Below are 23,333 nucleotides of genomic sequence, written 5' to 3' on the forward strand. Positions count from 1 at the left end.
CGTCACCCGTGTCATAAACGCCCTGAGCCTTCTCTTGCTAATAAAATGGGAACCTCTGCAGAGATCCCAGCAGCCCCTGTGTCTCTGAAGGCCTCGGTGAGGGGCTTGTAAAGTGACCAGCAAACACCGCTCGTTTGTTTCCACGCAGCCCACCCCTTGTGTTCTGTTGCCTTTGTCATCGTCACTTCGAGTTTGAAAGAGCAGCGGAACAGTTCTGGCCTCTTCCTTCTGTAACTTTCCTGTGCGCTGTTTCCACCCCTCTTCTTGCAGTCATTCCTAGACATGGCTTACAGAGTCTCGGGAAAGTTGCCACAGCCCGGCGTATGCCACCGCCTGCGAACCTGCCAAGCCTGAAGTCTGAAAACAAAGGAAACGACCCCAACATCGTTATAGTACCCAAGGACGGGACGGGATGGGCAAACAAGCAGGATCAGCAAGACCCAAAGAGGTGCGAGCAGAGGGCAGGTGGTGGGTCCAGGGCTGGGCTTCTCACAGCGGTGGGTCCTGGGCCGGGCTTCTCATATTGGTGGGTCCAGGGCCGGGCTTCTCATATTGGTGGGTCCTGGGCCGGGCTTCTCACAGCGGTGGGTCCAGGGCCGGGCTTCTCATATTGGTGGGTCCAGGGCCGGGCTTCTCATATTGGTGGGTCCAGGGCCGGGCTTCTCACAACAGTGGGTCCAGGGCCGGGCTTCTCATATTGGTGGGTCCAGGGCCGGGCTTCTCACAGCGGTGGGTCCAGGGCCGGGCTTCTCACAGCGGTGGGTCCAGGGCCGGGCTTCTCATATTGGTGGGTCCAGGGCCGGGCTTCTCACAGCGGTGGGTCCAGGGCCGGGCTTCTCACAGCGGTGGGTCCAGGGCCGGGCTTCTCATATTGGTGGGTCCAGGGCCGGGCTTCTCATATTGGTGGGTCCAGGGCTGGGCTTCTCACAGCGGTGGGTTCAGGGCCGGGCTTCTCATATTGGTGGGTCCTGGGCTGGGCTTCTCACATCACCCCAGTTCCCTTCCCATCTGCCGAGGGCAGCGAGGGTCTCCTAGCGGCAGATCTGGAGAGCGGGAGATTCCTCAGGGGACATCTGTCTCCTGACTCCTGCCCAGTTGTTTCTCACTCCCTTTCTTCAGTTTTCCTGGCTCCTGGAGCCAATGCAGTAGTGTTTCATGGGCTATCTGGTCTGCAGTGACCAGTGTCCCCTGTGCCTTCCTAGGGACGGACTCTCCACCACAGAGGAGCTGAGGTAGTCCCTTAGGAGCCACTCCATTCTGGTCCCTGGGCGCTGGGCTGCAAGTCGGGAAGGCAGTCATTCCCGCTGTGGGGCCAGCAGCCTCCAGGTTCCCCACGCAGACCCAGTTATGGAGGAGGGCAGCCTAGCTTCCTCGTCATCCAGGCTCACTAGCGGCCTCCCCCAAGGCTCCCCCTGTAGCACAGCACCGTGGGAAGCCTTTGGAGGCCCAGGGTCTGGCACAAAAGCCATCATTAGAGAAATAGAAAGTGTAGGGGCTGCTGCGGCTTGGTGGGGCTGAGAGCAGGAGGCCGGGCCGCTTCCAGCTCTGCCCGGGGCCACAGGCTGGGCCGCCCCTCAGACTTCTGAGCCTTCATCCGTGTCGTTCCACCACAAGGCTCCTCTGAACGGGTTCCCGCCGGTGATAAGGGCGGCCAGCAGCAAGGATTTGGGATCTGTGCAGGGAGGACCGAGGCGGCCGGGGCCCACTGAGGCCGGCAGGCAGAGTCCGCTGCTGGGTTTGCCTGTTCAGGAAGGAAAACTGAGCACCGGCCTCAGGCCCCTGGCCCTGCATCTGTCATGGTCTGGCCGCCGAGGCTGTGACCCAGACGCAGCTGCATCCACTGTCCTCTATCGGAAGTGGCCACGGAGCGTTTGTAAAACTTCCCTGTGGTTCCTTCAGACAACACGTAGAGAGTGAGCACATAACTCAGTCGGGTGGTCACAAAGCAGTAGTAAGGGAAATGGGGTCTTAAAAACTGTTTACACACTTTTTCTGACAGTTTGCTTTAGGGATCTGACTGGTGGATGGTGTAGTGTGACTCTTGGTTGGACGGACTTGTGTGATTTCCAGCCAGGTGATTTATTAGCTTATGGAACCTAGAGAATCGTTTGACTTCTGAGCTTCAGTGTCCTGTGCAGTAAGATAATACATAGAGCTCCAGGGGTGGTTACAAGAGTCGATGAGATAACACAAGCCAGATGCTTAGCACAGACCCTGGCACAGAGGAAGTACGTGGCAGCTGTCAGCACTTAATTGTCATCCTTCTCGTCCAATGGTGGGCACTACAAACTCTGTAATGAAATAGATATTACACATTTCAGTGGAAGCATTAAAATCCCTGTGCTATGGAAAGTTCTAGAGGGGGACAAAGCGTCTCTCTCCCCTTCAGGCGGCCAGTCGTGCACGTCTGCCAGGGGAGAGGTCAAGAGTGAGTGATGGAGAAGGGAGCGCCCCCAGGCCCTGGTTCTCTGCTGCCCCTGGGCCACACCCCTGGGCCACACCCTCGCTTAGGGTTGGGGGAGGTGAGGGGGCGTGGGCGGCGGGCGGCACAGTTGCTTAGGGTTGGAGAACACAGCAGTGACACTCCCGGGAAGCTCCTGTTTGGGCAAAAGGTGATGTGAGAAGGGGTTCAGTGGCCTTCATTTTGTAATCCTCACGGATGGTGGTGAGTTACTCGGCTTAAGTAAGGGTGTGGAGAGTTATGTGTAGGGTTTGGCTTTCACTTACAAGTGAACCACCGGCAGTGGGTGGATTTTGGCCAAGTGACGGCTGCCCTCCTGAATCTCATCAGGTGGAAGGTTGACTAGCAGGAGTGACAGAAGGCTCCCGAGTCAGCAGGAATCGTCCTTCGGGACCTCCTGAGTAACTCTCTCAGGAGGTTACCTGTGCGTGTGAACCGACTGACGCCCCTTTTGGGAAGGGCAGTTTGGCAGTGTTTTAAACTTCAAAGCATCTTTTGATCCAGCAATTCCGTTTCTGAGAGTTTACACTACTGAATAATTTATACAAAAGTGTGCAAAGATATTTATAGGAAAATGCTCATTGGAGTTTTATCTGTAATAGAAAAAAGTTGGAGATTGGTTAAGTTATGGCCCATCTGATGGTACTGTATCATTAAAAGAAAGAGGTCGATCCCTATGTATTGTCATGAAAAGATGTCAGATACAATAAGTAAAAAATGAGCTACAGAATTGCATGTATGGTGTTATCCCACTTGTGTTAGAAAATACTATATTATGTAGAGAAAAATCTGCTTAGGTTCTCTCCACAGGATGAGATTGTGACGAATTCTGTGTTATATATGTTTATACATTTATTTTTACTACGAGCATATATTTCTTTTACAAGCCAAGAGAAAGTTAAAAATAAAATCTCATGTTTCAAAGCGGTCAGCCCTCTGAGTAGCTGTGAGCTCTTGGTCCAGAGGAAGGGCTCGGAGCCCGTTCCCTACAGTGACTCAGTTTCCCCATTGGCAAATCCGCCATCTTGTCATTGTTTACAACGAGCTTTCAGTTTTTACCGACAGGAGGCTCTGCAAGAAAGCAGAGGACTATTCTGCGCTGTACGGTGGCAGTGAATAGGCCTCACACATGGCTCCGTTCTCATAGTCTTGTACCATATCTGTGGGCCAGGGGAGGTCTTGCCCCCAGTGAGTGGCTGAGCAGCCGCTGCTCTTGGAAATGCAGAGGGACCCCGTCAGCATGCCCTGTGCCGTGTCTAACCCTCACTGTGTGCTGTGCTTGTCTAGTTCCAGTGTGACGGCCTGTCAGCCGCCGGAGTCGCTGCCGCAGCCGGGTTTGCAGAAATCTGTCTCCAGTTTACAGAAACCGACACAGTCAATCAGTCAGGAGGTAGGTGCTGGGGACACCCTCCTGATGGTTGCCCAGGCATCGGAGCCCCTAAGCGCCCTGTTGATGGGATCTGGTAGGAGCTGTCACCGAGAAGGGTGGCTTTGCGTCATTTGCTTATACCTGAGTCAAACTTGATGAGTGACTTTGGGACATGAGCACAGGAAATTGTCATGGCCACTGATGAGGTAATTTAATCTGCAGCTTCCAGAGAAAGACCCCAGAGAGAGAGAGTGGCACAGACACCTCATGTGATTCCTGTTGACTTACATGGAGGTGAGGTGCTCAGGCGAGCTGCAGGCTAGGTCAGGGCTCCCCCAGGAGTCCCCATGGAAACCGGCACCATAAGCAGACTGAGTTAGGCCACAATGGTCAGGTGAGTTTGAGAAACAAAATTAAGCAGTCTCCATTGCTGTTGTCCTTCTTCATCATCTTTAACAGGCCGTGTCTGCTGTGACTTTCTGAGAAGAGGACAGAAAGGACAGCAGTCCCCAAACTGATTGCTCCCAGGAGACCTGTAACGATGCCCGTAGGGATAGGTGGTGTCTCAGAACGCACTTTGGGAAGCAGCCAGCTGTCATCTGTCATTTGTTGGTGCATTTAAAGTTTTTCTAAACAGAAAGGCATGATTGAATTAAGCGAGAGTTCACCAGGTACTCAGTCCTTCCGAGTCTGTCTGTGGGTTACAGGTCATACTTCGCTGGTAGCTGGAAACCTAGATGAGAATTCTGAACCTTAGAAGATCAAAAGAAATCTAGGCACAGATACCTAGCACCCACCAGCTCTCTCGAAAACAACTTGAACCACCATGTTTTAGTTTTGTTTTGCTGCCTGGGTAATAGGAGTCCTGAGACATCATCCCCCATCTGTGGGGGCGAAATTTACAGCTTTGCCAGAAGGACACCCTTTCCCACCCAACACTGGACTGTGCTTTTGAAATTAAAGAAAAAAAATCATACTCATGGGAGACTCCATATTCATTGGCCTAAATCCACTGGGTCCTGTTGACCAGAGTGTATAGAGTTGGGTTTGTTTGTTTCTCAGCATTTGAAACTCAGTGAGATTGTGAAGCCCCGGTTCTGAGGCCCTGGCTGTACAGCTCACTCACCTTTGGAGCTTGTTGGAAATCCATGGGCCACGGGAGAGTCTGGGTTGGGGCCTGGCATCTACCGAACTCGCTCAGGGAGCCGTCGAGGAGCGCCGTCCTGGGCTGGCACACACCATCCGCCAGTGCTCAGCTCCTCTCAGCTCTTGCCTGGTTTTCTGTCATATGCAGAGGTCGTAAGAAGAGACTCCCAGTGTTTTCCAGCTTCTAAAACCTCGCCTCACATTTTACAGCAGTTCTACTGTTGGGACAAAGTTTGCCAGCAAAATTAGTGACCCCATCCCCAACCCCCGCCCAGGCCCTGGCTGCATTCTCTTTCCAGTTTAGTGCCTGTGGTGGGTGAGGGCAGGGCCTCATCCCTGTGGCTGCAGACACCCAGCGGGAGGCTGTGGGTTGGCCCCGGTGCCCCTCTGATTCCTGCTGGGTCTGGAGGTGCACCCCTTCCTGAGGGACCGTCCCAGCTGCACTGCCCCCTTACGTGGTCTTGGCGGGGAGACCTGGGGCCATTCTAGGCCACCATGTCAAGCATTCAGGGTAACTCCTGATGAGCAAGTGGATTGTTAGACCTGGTCCCCTCTGCACTGAAGATGAGGGACAGCTGTCTGCCTTGAGTGTGGTGGCAATGGTGGTGGCAGGGGGAGGACGGGAAAGGAGGGGTGCGTGGGAAAGGGTAATTACGTACCCTGGTATCTAATCCAGTGAGTGATTAATCCAGTGAGTGATGGAACTTCGCTGCTTCAGCTTTGTTTTTGTTATCTTTATCTTCACAGTTGGAAGGGGAAAGCTGTTAAGTTTGAATGTTGTTGAGAAAGGCAGATGTGCTCAGTGGATGGGGACCAGAAGGGGCTTTGGACACAGGCAGGGTGGGGACAAGCCCCAGTCCTGCCTCTAGTTGGGTGTCCAAGTCAGGTTACTCCTTTCTAAGCCTCCGCCGGGATATGTCTGGAACCTTCCCGAGGCATGGGCCGGTTGGCTTAGGCCGGGTGTGCCTCACATAATGCCCTGAGCTTTAAGCAGAGGTTAGCTGGTAGGACTGAGTTGGAGCCAGGCACATCCAGGGGGGAGGAAGGCCTGTCACCTGGGGAGCTGTCCCTTGTAGAAGGATAGTAATCGTGGAAGGGGTGTGGCAGCCCATCGGGTGAAAGGTCAGGCACGTTGGCTCTCCCGTGTGTATGTTCCTCTCTTAGCAGTGGCACGTAGTTTTTGAGAGACATGCTAGAATTGGAATTTGTTCTTTGTCTCTGTAGCAAGACAAGTAGCTCTGTGTGGGCAGGAGAGGCATCCTGACAGAATGTTCTGGATCGCAGCACGAAGCAGGTGGATGTGGGTTTGCGTCCTGGCTTTGCCGTATGACGGGCTGTGTGACTGAGCCGGTCCCTTCCCCTCCATCCTGCTCTCATCTGTCATGTGAGCCGAGCAGCTCCCGACAGCTGGACTGCGGTGCCGAGTGGGCTGCTGCGTGGAAAGCCCCCGGGGTTGGACACTGCCCGGCTCTGTCGGGTGGTGATTGAAGCTGAGGCACGTGAGGCCCGTGGGCACCTTGTCCTGACGAGCCCAGTGAGTGGCTGGCAGACCGATGGGCTGACTCTTCTAATTCTCTTCCTTTTTGCAGAATACAAATTCAGTGCCAGGTGGACCAAAGTCATGGGCACAGCTGAATGGAAAGCCAGTAGGACACGAAGGTGGTGAGTGTGTGTGTGGCCTTGGGGCGGGTGGCAGGAGGGATGTGTACCTTTTCTGGACTGTTCAGTTGGGACTAGGTTGTCGTTGGTCTAAAACTTTGTGGAGTCACTGATGGACTGTCTTACCTGAGAGTTACTGCTCTGGGGAGCCCTTGCCTTTGCCCGGAGCTGGACGCGCAGACGCTGCAAAGCCTGTCAGCTCTGAGTTCGCTGAGTATTACTGCTAAGACGTGCCTCCCGAGGTGCGCAGAGGACACCTGGGCGGCTAGTTCAGCGATGGTGCTGCTGGAACTGATGCCTGCTCAGCCGTGTTGCCGATACGCGTCCACCTCTTGCAGGAGGTGTGGCATGGGGTGGCCTCAGCTTTGCGCCTGGGCCGATACATCAGCCAGCACTGGGGACTGAGCTGCCTGCTGTGGCCAGTGGCTGCAGGGCACTCAGGGCTGTGTGGCATTTGGTACCACTGGTGCTATGCCTGACCCGGGCAGTACTTGGGAGTCTGTGGTCTGCTGAGCTGCTGCTGCGGTCATTAGGGGATGGTGGGGGAGACGAGTGGAGGGAAAGGTGTTTGGAGTTTTCAGTGAACAAACAAATGCAATGGCTTCCAAGGCAGGCCCACGCGGTTTGGGTGAGGGAGCGGTGGGGCCTGAGCGGAGCGTTAGCAGGCTCTTGTCCAGTGACCGGGCCCTTCCAGACTGCAGGCCCCGGGTCAGAGGCCTTTATGAGAGAAGCCCAACATCCAGAGTTTTCTGTGTGAGCTCTTGTCATTTTTCAGTGTTCGCTCAAATATTTCTAGCACACTGCACATAAACTAGGCGACGCCTCCCAGCTGGAGGCAGAGTGTGAGCGGTTAATGCACGATTACAGCTGCCTGCTGCCTGTCCTGGGGTCCCGCTGCCTTCTGTGTACCCACGCCAGCCAAGCCTTCACCAGACTTTCCTTTTGTAGCTTCTATTAGAAAAATAGCTACATGCGTTGTCCCGCCTCCCCCAACCTCCCCCGTCCCCATGCCTAGAGGACATGCCCCTTCTGGGCTAGAAACACTCTGTGGTTGAAGGCTCTCTCCTCCGCCTCCAGTGGGGAACGACACATTCGTCAATGTGCCAGAGCAGCTGTGGGCACAACCCCAGTGTTCCCGACATCACACGGGGCAGAGGAAGCTTGGGCCTCATCCATTACGGGTTCTCCAGTCTGCAGGGGGAGGTGGAGGGAGCAAGGTAAGCTGAGGGGAGAAGGGGCTGCGGCGAGCCCCCTAAAACCAGGTCTTAACGGAGGCTCTCCAAGGAGCATTCACTAGACTGGTGACAGTGCTTCTTTGGCTTTCTGCAGCCTATCTTTCTGTGAGGTTAGAGTTTTAAGTGAAACAAATGTATTATTTTTTATTAAAAAAAAAAAAAACTACAAAGAGTAAAAAATCGTGTAAATTGCAGAGCCATTTGGCGCTGCCTATCAAAATATTAACACATCTCCCCTGTGACCCAGCAGTTCCACTTTGGGGAAATCACCCTGTAAAATACATCGCCTGTGTGTGAAATGACATATACAAGATTATTCATCACAACACTGTAATAGCAAAAGATTGCAGTCACTTGAAATGCCCATCAAATTTTGGTATTTTAATGAAATACTACTTGGCTATACGGAAAAAAAGCAGTTTTCTGTTGATATGGCAAGATCTCTAGGGTATATTCTTAAATGAAAAAAAGTGCAGAATAATATGTAGAGTATGTTACCATTCATACAGAAAACGGTGAGAAGAAAATATGCTTCTGAAAAATGTATATGCATTTTTAAAATAATCTCTGGAAGGAAACATGAGGAAAGAAGGGAGGGAGATTGGAAAGAAGGAAGGAAAGAAGCGGGGAAGTACCTGCTTTTTGAGGACGTCTGACACGGGCAGCTAGGGCACCAGGATGGGAGGAAGCGTTCAGTTTCTACCTTTTTATGGCTTTTTGTTTTTTAACCTTGTGATTGTGTTACCTACAAAGGTAAAACGATTTAGAAATTCTAAAACAGTATGACACTCTGTAAACATTCACAGTGTCTGGGAGCTGGCGGCACCCAGTAGCCCCAGAGGAGAGAACAGGCAGGTACTGGGCCCAGGCGGGACTGAGGTAGGAATCAGGCTTCTGGGCCCCCCTCGTGTACTGGGGTCACAAGTCCCTGACGCCATCGGGATTTGGAGGTGTGCTGCCCACAAACATTTTCACAAGAACTCTTCCTAAGTTGATGGACTCTCTCCATGTAGAAGCTGGTTGACTGGTCTGCTTCACCTGGCGAGGACCCAGGGGGCCTGTTGTGGGGTTCAGGCACAGGCGGCTCCCAACACCACCGATGGCGCGATCTGGGGCCTTAGAAGAAGCCCCTGACTTTACTGCCCTGGTTTCTCAAGCCAGAGAACCGATGGTACGAAGGATTAGTGGGAAAACGTTACTGAGCATTGAAACCTTAGGAATGATACAACTTTGGTGTGAGATTTGGGTTCTACCCTTTTCTGTGGAGTGTTAAGTTTACTTCATGCTTATAGTAATACCTTCATGACTGTTAAGGCAGGAAAATGTACTGGGCATTTGCTGGCTTTTTTTTTTTTAACTTCAAATAATCTACCATATTTTTAAAGCATAACTTTCATATCTCATTCTTGCCTGTTCTTAACGTAATGAAGTGAGTGTGTGAATCAGAATCCCCTTCACAGAGCAGTGAGGCTCCTTGGGGACTGTCTCTCAGGTTAATCATTGGTAAATCATGGTTTCACCCTGGCGGGCTTTTTTGACCCTGGCTCCCTTTACTAGGTGGGGTGGCGAATGACGGCCACATCTCGCTAACCCCACGACATCTTTCTGGCGCGGTCTGCCTGAGCTCACAGGTCCGTGAATCAGTGCCTGGAGTAACCCCGAGGGGCATCTGGCTTTACTGTCTGGGGAGAGAGGCAAGTCGTAGTTAGACGCTGTGCTGTGTGATATTCCTATTACTAAGTGCATACGGTGTGGGCGTGTGCTGCGTGTACCCCGTGTGCCACAGGAAAGGACCACATCCCCCTCTGGACCCTAAATTGCACCCTTTATTATTATCTGTTCATCCAGAAGGTGATTGCAGGTGCCCACTGCCTAGTGCTGTGAGGGAGAGGAGCAAAATTAAGAAAAGCCGCCTTCTCTAAAGGAGTTCATGGTGTTGGGGAATGAGTGCAAGGAGAAAGAAATTGTCCCCGGGGTTACAAGAGTAAAATGTTTGGCCTTACAGGGCTTGAGGAATTTTGTAGAAAATGAGAAACTGGGAAGGGCAGACAAATGAGAAGGCACTGATGAGTGTAATCTAGGGCCCAGGCCTTTGGGGAGGCTCGGGGTGGAGGGCACCTTTGGGTGGCATCACCTCCACCGGAAAGCAGTTCACTTCCTTGTGCCGATTCTGCCAAAAACTGCCCTTGTTTGCCCCCCGGGCTCCCAGAGGGACCTTACTCCTCCGACCAGGAGCTGGGGAGCATCTGGGCTGGAGTCACCATGACGTCTTACCTCCTGCCCTTGTAACCAGCTCCTGTCCGTTAGCTGGCGGGGGACGGCTGCAGTCTGCTCTGGGGAGCCCTTGGATTGGAGAGGGCCGGCACAGACGCCAGCGCAGCACTGTGGCCTTCAGATGGGCCCACTTCTGGGCAGCATGGCTTTCGTGTGCGGGGCTGCTGAAGCCGGGACCTGCTGAAGCTGCTCTCACGTGCTCCATAAGTCCTTCCGGTTTTCTTGGCAGGTTTAAGGGGCTCAAGCCGACTATTATCCTTCTCTCCCGAGGAATTTCCGACGCTGAAAGCAGCTGGAGGGCAGGACAAGGCTGGCAAAGAAAAGGGCGTCTTAGATCTGTCGTATGGGCCAGGACCAAGCCTCCGCCCTCAGAGTAAGTTCATGCAGCCCCTGTCTAGGCACACGTGGTTTCCCCTCGCTCCTGCCCTCTTAGAAGTGTGCCGATCCCAAAAAGCCACAGCTCCTAGGGCCAGGCTCCCTCCTGGAAAGCATGGCTGTCGCCCTTCTACTTGACCTCTGCATCTGTTGGGCTTAATCCCTAGGCTGGTCTGGCGATCACTCCTCTGTTCTTGTCGTTGGGTTGGGTGAGGCCTGCCCGCCTTCCCAGCTGTCATCAGATGTCATTCTGCTGTGCCTGTGTGGTCGTGCTGAGGACGGACCAAGGGCCACCTAACTTGGCCCTGACTCAGGAGCTTGTTTTCTAAACCAGTGGTTCCCACACCTGGGCTGAATCCTGTCCTGATCACTTGGGGAGTTGGTTAAAAAGTCTGATTTCCAGCCCTCCCCATCCCCCGCCAACTCAGAACCTCTCTTTTTTAACATGTGGCCTGCCCAGCTCTGGAGTCCTGGCCCCCCTCTGGGGTCTGTCCAAGCAGCCAGCAGGATTCTGTAGCAATGCTTACTGGATATTTTTTCTTAGAGGCCTTGGGTGGTTAGAGGTTAAAGTATTGAGGAATGAGTTTTTCTACCTGTTCTAACCAGAGATCTGAAACGTCCCTTGTTTTGGGGGGAGGTTGATCTGGTCTTGAAATCTGAGGGATTTTTGTTTGCTTGTCTTGATTAATCCCCAAGGTATCCCAGTGTCCGAGCTGATATCCTGGGAATGAAATGGTCACTGTGCAGCTTTACTTAAAACATACCGCCTTTTCAGTGGCCCACACTGGCTTGCTTTGTCTACTTCAAATACATAATCCAATTCCTTAGGCCAAGAATTGTAACTTTCTGGGATTAACTAAGATGAGCTGCTTTGTCGGACTATAAAAATTTAGAGCTAGGAGAAGCTGGGGTCCGTTCCATCGCCTCATTTGAGAAGACGAAGAAGCAGATGGCCCGAGGGGTGACCACAGGGCTTACTCAAGATGACATGCAGGGGTAAAGAGCTGGAGCAGACACTAAGTCTGTGGCCCCCGTCCCCGGTCTCTTTCTCTTAGGAGACACACACTCGGAGACCTTCCATGTTTCAAGCCCTAGCCAAAAGCTGACTGAAAAGGAGTCGGTTGGCTTATATCATTCATTTCTCCTTGGCCTATAATCCCGCCAGATCGTGCTCTGTTTGCCAGTGGAAAACGTCATCTCAAAACATAGGTTTCTGTCTGTGCCCTGCAGGAGCAGGTGGGGTGAAGGCCCCGTGGGCTGGCCCAGACCCTGCCCTGCCCCACGTGGTGAGAATGGCTCTGCTTAGTCCACTGAACTGGGGAGATCTCCAGTCGAGATCTTACTGCCAAACAAAGTTGGAAACCGTGTCGGAAGTCACCAGTTTTAACGTCAAGGCCCATGCCGAGCACAGCGCTGGTCCTACGGGGGCTGGGTCTGTGTTTGTGGAGGGAATCGCCCAAGGCTGTCCCATCAGGGCTGTCTGACCCCAGTGGGGTGTTACGTGAGCTCTGTGGGGGTGTGGTGTGCTGATGCGTGATCAGCACGTCTTGGTTACACTGCCTTCTCCCCGATGGACCTTGTTTTGTGCTTCTCTTACACCCAGACGGCCCTCAGCAAATCCATGCCCCTTGGCTAGTATCTGCCCCCCACTTTCCCTGACAGACTTGACCAGCCCACTCGACTCCTCACGTTTTTTTGTTTTTTTTATTTTAATTTTTTTTGGTGAATGAGGGGGTCCCTTGACCTTCAGAACCTCATACAATCCCTCCTCCCCCCTCCTCTTTCCTCTCCCCTTTTGCCCCCTTTCAATTTCCAGATGTGACAAGCTGGAGGGAGGGCGGTGGGCGAAACATAATTTCTGCCACGTCTCTGAGCGCCTCCCCAACTGAGCTGGGCAGCAGGAACTCGAGTGCGGGAGACGGAGCCCCCTCTTCGGCATGTACCAGCGATTCTAAGGACCCCTCTCTCCGCCCGGCTCAGCCTGTCCGAAAAGGGGCTTCACAGTTCATGGGGAATGTATACCACCCACCTACATACCATGACATGCTTCCTGCCTTTGTAAGTCTTCAGACTGTGCATTTTCCCCATGCAGCCAGATCGCTCCAGTCCCAGAGAAGCTCCTCCACGTGGCTGAATGTCCACCTTGGCTTCTCCCTCCTGGTTTCACTCTTTGTCCTCACACCCTGCTTTGGAGGCTTCCATTAGCTTTGCATTTTCTGTCCCCCTTTTGGAATCTTAAGGGCCTCTGGCTTCCTTCCCTGATGCTGTGGATATAATTTCAGCCTTGTTTCTTTAGAAAAAGGAGAGGCAGGCATTCCCCAAGACACCGGTCCCCAGATTTACTTACTGACAGCAGGAAAGAAATGGGGGAGATGGTGGCAGGATTAATTGGGAAACCCCAAGATTTTTCTGTTTTTTTTTTTTGTTGTTGTTGTTGTTGTTTTTACATTTTTTCCTTTTCCGAAACAAATTCTAATGCAAGTGGAACTTAGAAATCGGGTCATTACCAGAAAATCCTCTTCATTGATGTTATGTTTCAGATGTGTTCGCCACAGTCATCAGAGAACCAGGGTACAGTGGAACGAGGATCTTTCCCCCTTCCCCAGCTCCGCCTGGAACCCCGTGTTCCTTTTAGACAGTTCCAGATGAATGACCAAGATGGGTAAGGCGATGGCATTGTAGACACGAGATTATCCTTGGTGGTGATACTGGACCAGATAACGGGCTGCCCTAGGAAAGTGCTCTGTCTTCTGGAGACCACAGCGACCCTAAAAACCAAGTCAGAACCCCAGGGAGCGTGGGATGGCAGGCTCTGGGGCTGGGCAAGAGATGGGCTGTGCTGTCCATTCCTGGCAGAGCTGGGTTGTGGCCCGTGCTCATGGCTGCCACCCTGGGCATAAAGCGGCAGGATGAGGCAGAGGTCTTGGTGACGCATTTGTTCCTTACACGTTTTTTTTACAAGGAGATGATTTGAATATTAAGCGCAAACAGGAACCTTTTGCAGTCTAGGACTCTCTGAAAAGTATTTGGTTGTGCTGCCATTTGTGTACTTGACATAAGTCTGGCGTCTTTAACTCTTCTCTCCCTCAGCAGCAAAGAAAGCAGGCTGGGAATGGCTCGCCCAGTCCGTCCACTGAGGCAGCTGGTGGAACGGGCTCCACGGCCCACCATCATCAACGCGGAAAACCTGAAGGGCCTGGACGACCTGGACACCGATGCCGACGACGGCTGGGCAGGTCGGTCGTGTTTCCTGGTGCTCACAGCCAGTGGTTTAGGAGGCGGAACTGAAGCCCGTCTCAGCTGTCACCAAGGCCGGATGGAAACCCATCGTGTGGGCCCGGAATGAAGGGGTGGGCGGGCGCAGGGGGCCCGTCTCAGCCCTGAGCAGGTCCTCGTTGGCAGACCCATCCCTGTCTTCTTTTGGTCTTTGGTCTTGATCTTAGAGCTATAGCAGATTTGACTGTTAGCATTTTGAAAAGTCTTGTTTTAAATGGAAAGATGAAACAAAGCAGAATAGTGGAAGGAACTCCCTGCTTCAGCAAGGACCACCGTTCTGTCGTCTTCTCATCTTCACCCACTCCCCACCCCCCAGCCTGATTACTTCATTTTATAACCTTTTTGTTTGTTTTCAAGTAAATTTTAGTTACATTGAAAGACACACATCTTAATTGTACAATTTTGACAAATGGGGACACTTGTGTAACACGCCCCCATTACACTTGTGTATCATGCCCCCGATACACTTGTGTAACACACCCCCCCCGTCAAGAAAGACAGCCTTTCCCTCATCACCCCAGTCCCTTCCCCGCCAGTCTTCCTCCCCTGCCTCTGCCCAGGGCCGCCGCCTCTTCTGATGAGTCTTACCTGTTCCAGAACTGCAGGTGAATGGAGTCACACAGCCTTTCCTCAATGTATGCATCCATAGTTGCGTATAATTTGGGGGCTATATATTTCATTGTATCAATATACCATAACTTGTTTATCCATTCAGAAGTCCCGTTACGAATAATATTTTCATAAAATATTATTGAGTAAATATCTAGGAATGGAATTATTGGGTCCAAGAGTAAGTGTGTGAAGAGCTTTACAAGAACCACCCGACCCTTTCCCCAGCGGGCTGTGCCGTTGTACGTTGCCTGCGCCCGCACAGCCCTTTCGTGTTAGTCTTTTTAATTTTAGCTGTTCTAGTGGGTGTGTCGTGGTAGCTCATTGTGCTTTTAATTTGCATTTTGCTGATGACTAATGGCGATGAACACGTTTTCATATGCTATTTGGCTACTGGTGTATCTTTTTTTTTATTTTTGAGTGGTACAACGCGAGTTCTTTGCGACTTAAATCTCACAAATGTTTTTCCCCATTGTCTGCTTTGCCCGTTTTTTTAGCACCGTGTTTTGATGAGCAGTAGTTTTTCATTTTGATGAATTTTATTTATAAACTTGGGTTTTTTATGGTTATTAGTGTTGTGCCCTGTCTAAAAAAATCTTTGTCTCTCCTTGGTGGTGAAGATACTCCCTTTTGTTTTGTAGTTTTAACTCAGATGTATTTTGGGGTCTAAGGTCCACGTTGAATTAAGTGTTGTGTATGGTGTAAGATAGGAGTCGAGGTTCATTTCTTTCTGTCAGGATATCCAGTTGTTTAGCACCGTTTGTTGGTAAGACTCCTCTACTGAACTGATTTGGCACCTTTGCCAAAAATCAGCTGACCGTCTAAGTGGGTCTGTTTCTGGACCTGTTTGTTCCATTGATCTCTTATTCATCCCAGTGGCGGTACCTCACTGGGCCTTACAGTAACTCTTAAATTCAGGGAGTGGAGGTTTTCCAGCTTTGTTTTTTCTTCAGACTGTTTGACTATTCTACGTTCTTTTCATTGTCATATAAATGTAGAATCAGCCTGACAGTATTTATAGAAAGCCCACAGGCATTTTGGTTAGGATTGTGATAAATTTATTTCTGGATAGATGACATCTTAATTTTGGCTCTTCTATCCCAGAACCTGGTGAATTGCTTTATTCGGTCTTTCATTTCTCCCAGCAGTGTTTTTTTTTAATAGTTTTCAGGGTAGAGGTCTTGAGCATCTTCTGCTAAGTTTATTCTTAAGTATTTTATGGTTTTGAATGCTATTATAAACATCATTGTTTCTTTTTTTTTAAATTTCAGTTTCAAGTGTTTGGTGTCATGTAGAAGTACAGTCGGTTTTTGTGCATTAACCTTGTACAGACACTTTGCTGAAGGCACTCATTAGTTTTAGTTGATTTCTTGGGGTTTTCTACATATACTATCAAGTCGCCTATACATAAGGACAACTTTATGTCTTCCGCTTCAGATTATATGCACTTTATTTCTTTTTCTTGCTTTACTGCACTGTGGCACTGACTTCATTCAGCACAATGTTGTATTCAAGTTCTTTGTTTCTGATCTTAGAAAGTGTTTAGTGTTTGTTTCACCATTAAATATGATGTTAGCTTTAGGTTTTTTGGAAATGTTCCTTATCAGATTGAGAAGGTTCCCCTCCATTTCCAGCTTGCGAATGTTCTGTTTTTGAAATCATGAACGGGATGTATTGAATTTTGTTTAATACTTTTCTTTGTGATCATGTGATTTTTCTCCTTTATTTTGGTAATCTGGTAGATTGCATTGATTTATGTTTTTGATGCTAAATCAACTACCTTTTTGTATGCCTTGATTCATTGTGCTGATATTTTATTAAGCTTTTTGGTGTTTACGTTCATGGTAGATTTTGGTCTATAATTTACTTTTTTTAAAATAGCTTTGTTGGGTTTTGATACCAGGTTATGCTGGGCTCATAAGATGAGTTGGAAAAATGTTTTTCTTCTCTACTTTCTGAGTGAATTTCTGTAAGATTGGCATTATGTTTCTTTAATTAATGCTTGATAAAATTTGCCAGTGAAACAATTTAGTCTTGGAGTTTTCTTTGTGGAGACATTTGTGATAATAAATGTATTTCTTTGATTAGTTATGGGGGGTGCTCAGATTCCTATGTTGTTTTGTGTCAGTTTTTAATTGTTTTCGAGGGGATTTGTTCATTTCTTTTGAATTTAATTTATTGGTGTAAAGTTGTTGATAATATTTTCCTTTGACATCTGCACTATCTATAGTGATATAACCTATTTCATTCCTAATACTTAGGTAATTTGTATTTTTTCTCTGTTTCTTGTTCACTTCTGCCAAGGCTTATTAGTTTGATTAATATTTATAAAGAGACAGCTTTTGGCTTTAATTCTCTCCATTGTTTGATTGTTTTCTATTTCACTTCTGTTCATTTTAACTATTGGGACTTCCTCGATTTCTAATTTAATTACATTATAGTCAGAGAGCATATTCTGAATGATTTCAGACCTTTTTGACTTATTCAGACTTATTTTATGACCAAGATATGGTCTGTCGTGGTGAGTATTCCACGTGCATTTGAAAAGAATGTGTATCCTAGTTGTTTGGTGTCATGTTCTGTGAGTGCATGTGTCACGTGGCTCATATACTCAACTGTTATTTTTGTCTAGTTCTATCAGTGACTGAAAATGAGGTGTTTAACTCTCCACTATAATTGTGGATTTATCTTTCTTCCCGTTTTTGCTTCATTTATTTTGAAGCTATCATTAGGCATATGCACATTTGTAATTTTTGTGACTCTGACGTTGACCTTTTGTATTGTTTTCAAAGTGTTGTTCATCTCTAGTAATGCTTCTTGTCTTGGAGTCTGTTTTGTCCCAGGTTTATATCATTGCTGTAACTTTATTGTTTTCATCGTGTAACTTTTTCCGTCCTTTTCCTCTCAGAGCATTTGTGATCATATTTAAAGTGACAATCCGGACAGCATATACTTGCACTTGCTTTTTCATCCACTCCAACTCTGCCTTTTCATTGGATTGGACTTTCTGTTGTTGCCTTTTTCTTTAAAGATGCGACTCAGTGATTTTTAGTATATGCACCAATTGGCACAACCGTCACCACTATCCAATTCCTGAACATTCCGTCACCCACCACCCCTTTGCCCATTAGCAGTCAGTTCCAGTTACCACCTGCCCCCATCCCACCCCGCCCACATCCTCCGGCAGTCTTTCTGTCTCTGGATTTACACCTGGACATTTCATATAAATTGAATCATGTTATGTAACATGTGGCCTTTCACGTCTGGCTTCTGTCACTTATCGTAATGTTTTCAAGGTTTGTGATGTTGTAGCCTGTGTCAGTATTCATTCTCTTTCATGGCCAATGCTATTCCATTGTACAGGCCTCCCGCATTTTGTGTACCCACTCATCAGGTGGACACTGCCACCTGAGCCACTTGAGTTGGGCAGCAGTGCCCTGGGTCCAAACAGTCACCACAGGTCTCAGCGGCAAAGTCTCTGTGTGGGTGAGCTCCTGTTTGGATTCTGCCTGCTTTTGCTCACTCTCCTGCACCTTCTGATACATTTGAAAGCTGTTGTACCCCGATTTAGGAACTGTCATCGTGGGAGGGTTCACCTGACCAGGAGACTTTGCTGTTACGAGAAGCCAGAACTTTCCTTCACTTTTATCTGCAGTTCTGGAGATGGCAGCTGGGTGGTTTGCCTCCCTCCTCGGCTGGGTTGGCATAATTCCTCACTGGAGGAAGCCCCCAGGGGCACTCTTAGCACTGCTGACATTCTCATTTTGTCTCGCTCTTCCTGTTGTAGGCCTCCATGAGGAAGTGGACTATTCTGAGAAGTTGAAGTTCAGTGATGATGAAGAGGAGGAAGAAGCGGGGAAGGACGGCAGGCCAAAGTGGTAAGGCTCCCCACCCCTATTCGCTGCGCCCTTGCAGTGGAACTTGACGTTGGGAGGATATAAATGCATTGTACTTGTTGGTACTGCCGTGTGCTGGTCGCCATGCCAACTGTGTTTCCTAGTTACCAGCAGCCTCACAGGGCAGGTACTGTTTCATTTTGCAGATGAGAGGACTTGAGAGGACTGGAGCCAAGCTTTGCATCCAGGCATGGCGGGCCAAGTCCTAGGGATTGCAACCACTGTTCCAGTATTTTCTTCCCAAGTGTATTGTGTAGACCACATGTTCTGTAGGTCCATTATGGGTGTCCTGCCCCAAAGGGCTTCTGTGGCCAAGCAAGTGAGGGAAGCCACCCTGGGTTCCACTAAGTCCTTTACTCCAGCGTTGCCCACAGCCTGGGATATGCATGCTGGAACGTATTGGGCATCTTTGGGGAGGTGGGAGAAGCAGGAAGCAGGGTGTGCTAGATTTCCTAAACTCGTTTGACCACTGTAATCTTTTCTCTCTTCTTTTGGGTCATTTCATTGGACTGATTTTACTCATAATGCCCTTTGGAAAAGAACTTCACTGTATTTTAGTCCTTCTAGTTTTTGTCATGATATCAGTAGCGTTGGCTAGTATTTTTTAAATAGCACCTATGGCTGCTTTAATATGCATTTTTTTTGAATACCAGCAAATATGAATGTTTTCCTTTGTGTGGAATTGCCTGTTTCCTTTGTACATTATCTAGTAGACATAGACTTTCCTTTAAAATGTGATTGTTTTCTATTGTTTAGATATTAATGCTTTAATATTTCCCTTTATTGTCAACGATAGAATATTTATTTAGTTGAGTCTGCATGTCTTTTTCTTTGTTATTTCATCTGTGGCGTCTAGGCTTATATAGTAAGTGCTGTTCTTCTGGAGGAAGCCAGTCATGGTCTTCTGCCACTTTCTCTGATGATTCACAATTAACTAACTGCAGCTTCTGTAATTTATCTTCATGCTGTTGGATTTTCACAAAGCTTTGAATATACTTGGGAACTCTCTATGGGTCTGTTCTTGGAACACTAAGCTCAGAAGGAAGTGGGATCAAGAACGTAAGCCAAAGGCAAAGGCGTAGCATTTTACAGATTTATTGGACAGTAGGACACTCTGTTTCTTGTCTCTTTCAGTTGATGTTAATTAAATATTCAACTGAAGGAGTTAGGCAAGGGGTTTGGACCCAGCTTTGCTACCGGCTATGACCAGCGCCACCTCGAATTGAGAGCACCTCCTCCCTAAACCTGCTCTTTCTTTGGTGATCTCTTGGCTGGTTGAAGATATCCAGCTCTGAGGTTCCTGAACCTTCCCCTGACTCCATCCCTTTCTGATCCTTGTCTCGGGGGCCACTGCGAACAGCTTCCTTTCTTTTCTGAACCATTCAGAGGTCAGCCAGCGCTCCTCCTTTCTTTCCTCTCACCCTCCACACTGCACCTGGTCGTCTTCTAAAGACGCAGGTCTTTCTGCTGCATCAGGAGCCTTGGTGTGGGCTCCGTGTCTCTCAGTGCAGTCAGCACCACTAGCAGTTGTTGCCCAGCTGTGATGTCCTAATCCACCGTGCCTGCCTTATCTTCTCTCCACTCATGTCCCTGTGTGTGCATGGACACAAGCAGACACACACAGGTCAGCCAGACCCGACGCCCTGCTTTTCTCTGAACTCCTGTTGTGTTTACTGGGCACTTTTGCATACAGGAGGCGCTCAGCACATGCTTATATGCTGTGGCCCGGTGTTTTGGTTTACCCTGTAGCATGTACAGGTGAGCACTACACAGTTCTGCCTCCTCCCAGCCTTCCCGCAGCCTGCATGTGGAGTCGCCTCCATCCCTTCGATGTGGGCTTTGCTTCTCTCCTCTTGCTCTCCTGACTGTGCCATCATTCAGGGAGCCGTCTTCGGCTGTTTTGAGGAGCATTGTTGAGCACCTCCTTTATGCAAAGCGCAGGGAAGGAGCTATAGTGTGAGGCGAAGGGCCTTCATCGGAGAGTCCCAGGTTCAAATCTGTCAGCTCTGTCCTGGGAGAACAACTCCCCAGCCTCACGGAGACTGTAACCAGTTCTTTAAAGTGGGTGGAGTCAGGACCTTTTTCTTTCTTTTTTGCTAATAGATAAAGTGGTGGATGTGAAACATCCTTCCTGGAGCTTTGTGTGTAAAAGTGACTTGGTAAATGTTGGTGCTGAATTGTGGTGTTCTGGGCATGTCCTGTCACCCTAAGGGGTGGGAGTTGGTCTGTGTGATGAAGGAAATTGGTCCAGACACTGACTAAGGGCCACTGACCAGTAAGATCAGACCATGCGGGGCTGGCTGGGAAAACTGATGCTCGGTGCGGTTTGTCCTAGGAACAGCTGGGACCCTGGAAGACAGCGACAGAGGTCGATGAGCTCTGCGGACAGTGCTGATGCCAAGCGTGCCCAAGAGGAAGGAAAGGATTGGGGCGAAACACTGGGCATGACCCGGGTCGTCCGGAAGGGCCCAGAACCTCAGCCACCTTCCAGGAAGCTTCACAGCTGGGTGTCAGGCCCTGACTACCAGGTATCATGGGCCCCGGAGAGCACTCTCTCCCTTCCCCCTTTTCTCTCTCCAAAATCATTTGTCCAGAGTTCAAAGACAAAGACCACAGCATGTGATCTAGTCGGCTGTTCCGTGCGTTTGTACTTCACTGAGTTCTGTGGCTGGGTTTCTGAAAAATCCTAGGTGGACATTTCTCTATTTTTTTTTTTTAATTGGGGAAGGGGAACAGGACTTTATTGGGGAACAGTGTGTACTTCCAGGACTTTTTTCCAAGTCAAGTTGTTGTCCTTTCAATCTTAGTTGTGGAGGGCGCAGGTCAGCTCCAGGTCCAGTTGCTGTTGCTAGTTGCAGGGGGCACACCCCATCATCCCTTGCGGGAGTCAAACGGGCAACCTTGTGGTTGAGAGGACGCGCTCCAACCAACTGAGCCATCCCGGAGCTCAGTGGCAGCTCAGCTCAAGGTGCCGTGTTCAATCTTAGTTGCAGGGGGCAGAGCCCCACCATCCCTTGCAGGATTCGAGGAGTTGAACTGGCAACCTTGTGGTTGAGAGCCCACTGGCCCATGTGGGAATCGAACCAGCAGCCTTCGGAGTTAGTAGCACGGAGCTCCAACCTCCTGAGCCACCGGGCCGGCCCCCTCTATTATTATTATTATTATTTTTTAATTTAAAATTTTTCTTTTAAAATTTTGAAGCAGGCGTAAGTATCGAAAAGTCGGAAGTACCATACAAAGAATATTGTTTTCTAAGCCATTTGAAGAGGAAGTTGTTGGCCTGACCAGGCCCTATGGCCGAGAACCCTGGGTGTCTACTAATACGTAACTGAAATTGACACTCCTGGTATCCAGTCAAACCCCGGAAACTAGCATTGCTCCATCCTGCCGCCATCTAATCCTCAGGCCCCATTCAGCCTTCACCAGCTGTCCTATTAATGTCCTTTGTACAAAGGAATCCAGTTCAGAATCACATGCTGCCCTACTTGTCCTTTCTGCTACTTTGTGGGAGGTACCTCAAATTGGGTTTGTCTGGTCCTTCCTCATTATTAGGTTCAAGGTCTTCTTTTTGGCTAGAATTTCTCAGGAATGACACCGACTCATCTCGTTGCGTCCTAGCAGGTGCCCGTGAGTCCACTGTGTCCTGCTCTGACAACCTTCATTTGGAGCTCCTGATTACGGGGGTGTCTACCTAAGTTTCACACTGGAGTCACTGTCTTCCACATTTGTGATGGATGAGAATGTTGTGGGAGATACTTGGAGACTGTGAATGTCCTGTTCTGTTCTCATCAGACTTTGAGTTTCTTTGCTTTCTGGTAGAACAAGCTTTTATAAGCTCCTTCATCCTTACCCAGTCTGGGCCCTGGAAGCAGCCCTTAAGATTCTCTGAGACCAGTATGTGGGCAACAGGAAGGCTTTGCTATTGGGCATTACTGCTCCTGGACCCTCAGTGGACAGATTTAGGGAACATGTGTGTATACACACACGCTCATGTCTTTATTATTTCTGTAGCTGTGTGTCCAGAAAGCTGAGTTCACAGTGCTATTCCAGGTCCACAGAATTCATTCTAGTTTTCTCTCACTGCATATTTATTACTCCTCTCTCCAACACTGAGAAATCTGTCTCCCATTGTCCCTGATTTTACACTTACTTGGTCAGCCCCCATGTGACCAGTCTCCCATTTCTGCCACCACCCCCTCTCCCTCCTTTGCACAGATGCCCACCTCCCCCACTCGGCTGTCAGTGTTCCACATGGATGCCCCGAATTTCCCTGTTGGGCCGTCCCCTTACGAATTTCCTCCTCACCCAGCTTGGGTGCGCTCCGACTTCCACACTAGTCACCTCTCCACTGGACACCACCCTCACCCTGCCGGGGCTCTGACCACCGTGAGTCCGTAGCACCAGGTGCCACCCTTGTTTTGCCACACTTCGTGACTTTGGGATTGAATTGTTCAGGAAGGGCAGCGCTGGGATGGTGCAGGTGTTAATTAAAAACATTGGCAAAACTTGCCATTTTCAGTGCACTTTGCTATTTAAAGGGCTCCTGTTCCATATGTTCTTAAATACCCCTTATCTTCAGGCTTTTTATTGAGTACATATTATGTGCCAGGCGCTGTGCTAAGTACAGGGGACACAAGTGAAATAAAACAGACACAGGGCTACTCTTGGAAATTACCCTGAAATGAATCCAGATTTCATTCATGTATTGGGGTTACTCTATTCAAAAGAAAGCTTCACTTTGATCTGCTCATAACAACACTGTGAATTAACGAGTCAACAGAGAAAAATCTCTATTTTTTTTGCGTCCAAATTTTTGAAGAGATTGTCGTAATTCAAATATTTTGCAGGACATTTAGTCTATAAAACGATAGCTAATCATAGGGCAGTTTAGAAAGGTACGTTGAAAAGTCTTGACAATGTATGCATACCCGTTGATTCTGCTATTTCATTGGTAGGAATTTCTGACGGAAATAATCAGGGACCTGGATTAAGGATTACCTGCAGGGGTGGGTTGAACACCAGGGGATGAGGTA

General features: G+C 49.3%; 1 protein-coding gene across 11 annotated transcripts in view; it reads left to right on the top strand.

Annotated features, from left to right (window-relative positions):
- PRRC2B (proline rich coiled-coil 2B) overlaps window positions 1-23,333 on the top strand; it is an 83,471-nt gene that overhangs the window by 26,949 nt on the left and 33,189 nt on the right. For 6 of the 11 annotated variants that reach the window (XM_033122720.1, XM_033122729.1, XM_033122724.1 and 3 more), the window contains exons 3-11: window positions 271-448; window positions 3,749-3,851; window positions 6,566-6,638; window positions 10,374-10,517; window positions 12,336-12,577; window positions 13,060-13,181; window positions 13,610-13,755; window positions 18,192-18,282; window positions 20,636-20,828. In XM_033122720.1, coding sequence (XP_032978611.1) covers window positions 271-448; window positions 3,749-3,851; window positions 6,566-6,638; window positions 10,374-10,517; window positions 12,336-12,577; window positions 13,060-13,181; window positions 13,610-13,755; window positions 18,192-18,282; window positions 20,636-20,828 — 1,292 coding nt within the window. Of the gene's footprint in view, window positions 1-270; window positions 449-3,748; window positions 3,852-6,565; window positions 6,639-10,373; window positions 10,518-12,335; window positions 12,578-13,059; window positions 13,182-13,609; window positions 13,756-18,191; window positions 18,283-20,635; window positions 20,829-23,333 lie in introns of those variants that run through there. The other 5 variants (XM_033122721.1, XM_033122726.1, XM_033122728.1 and 2 more) reach the window with 3 other exon arrangements.

This window comes from Rhinolophus ferrumequinum, chromosome 12 (assembly GCF_004115265.2).
Source record: "Rhinolophus ferrumequinum isolate MPI-CBG mRhiFer1 chromosome 12, mRhiFer1_v1.p, whole genome shotgun sequence".
NCBI lineage: Eukaryota > Metazoa > Chordata > Mammalia > Chiroptera > Rhinolophidae > Rhinolophus > Rhinolophus ferrumequinum.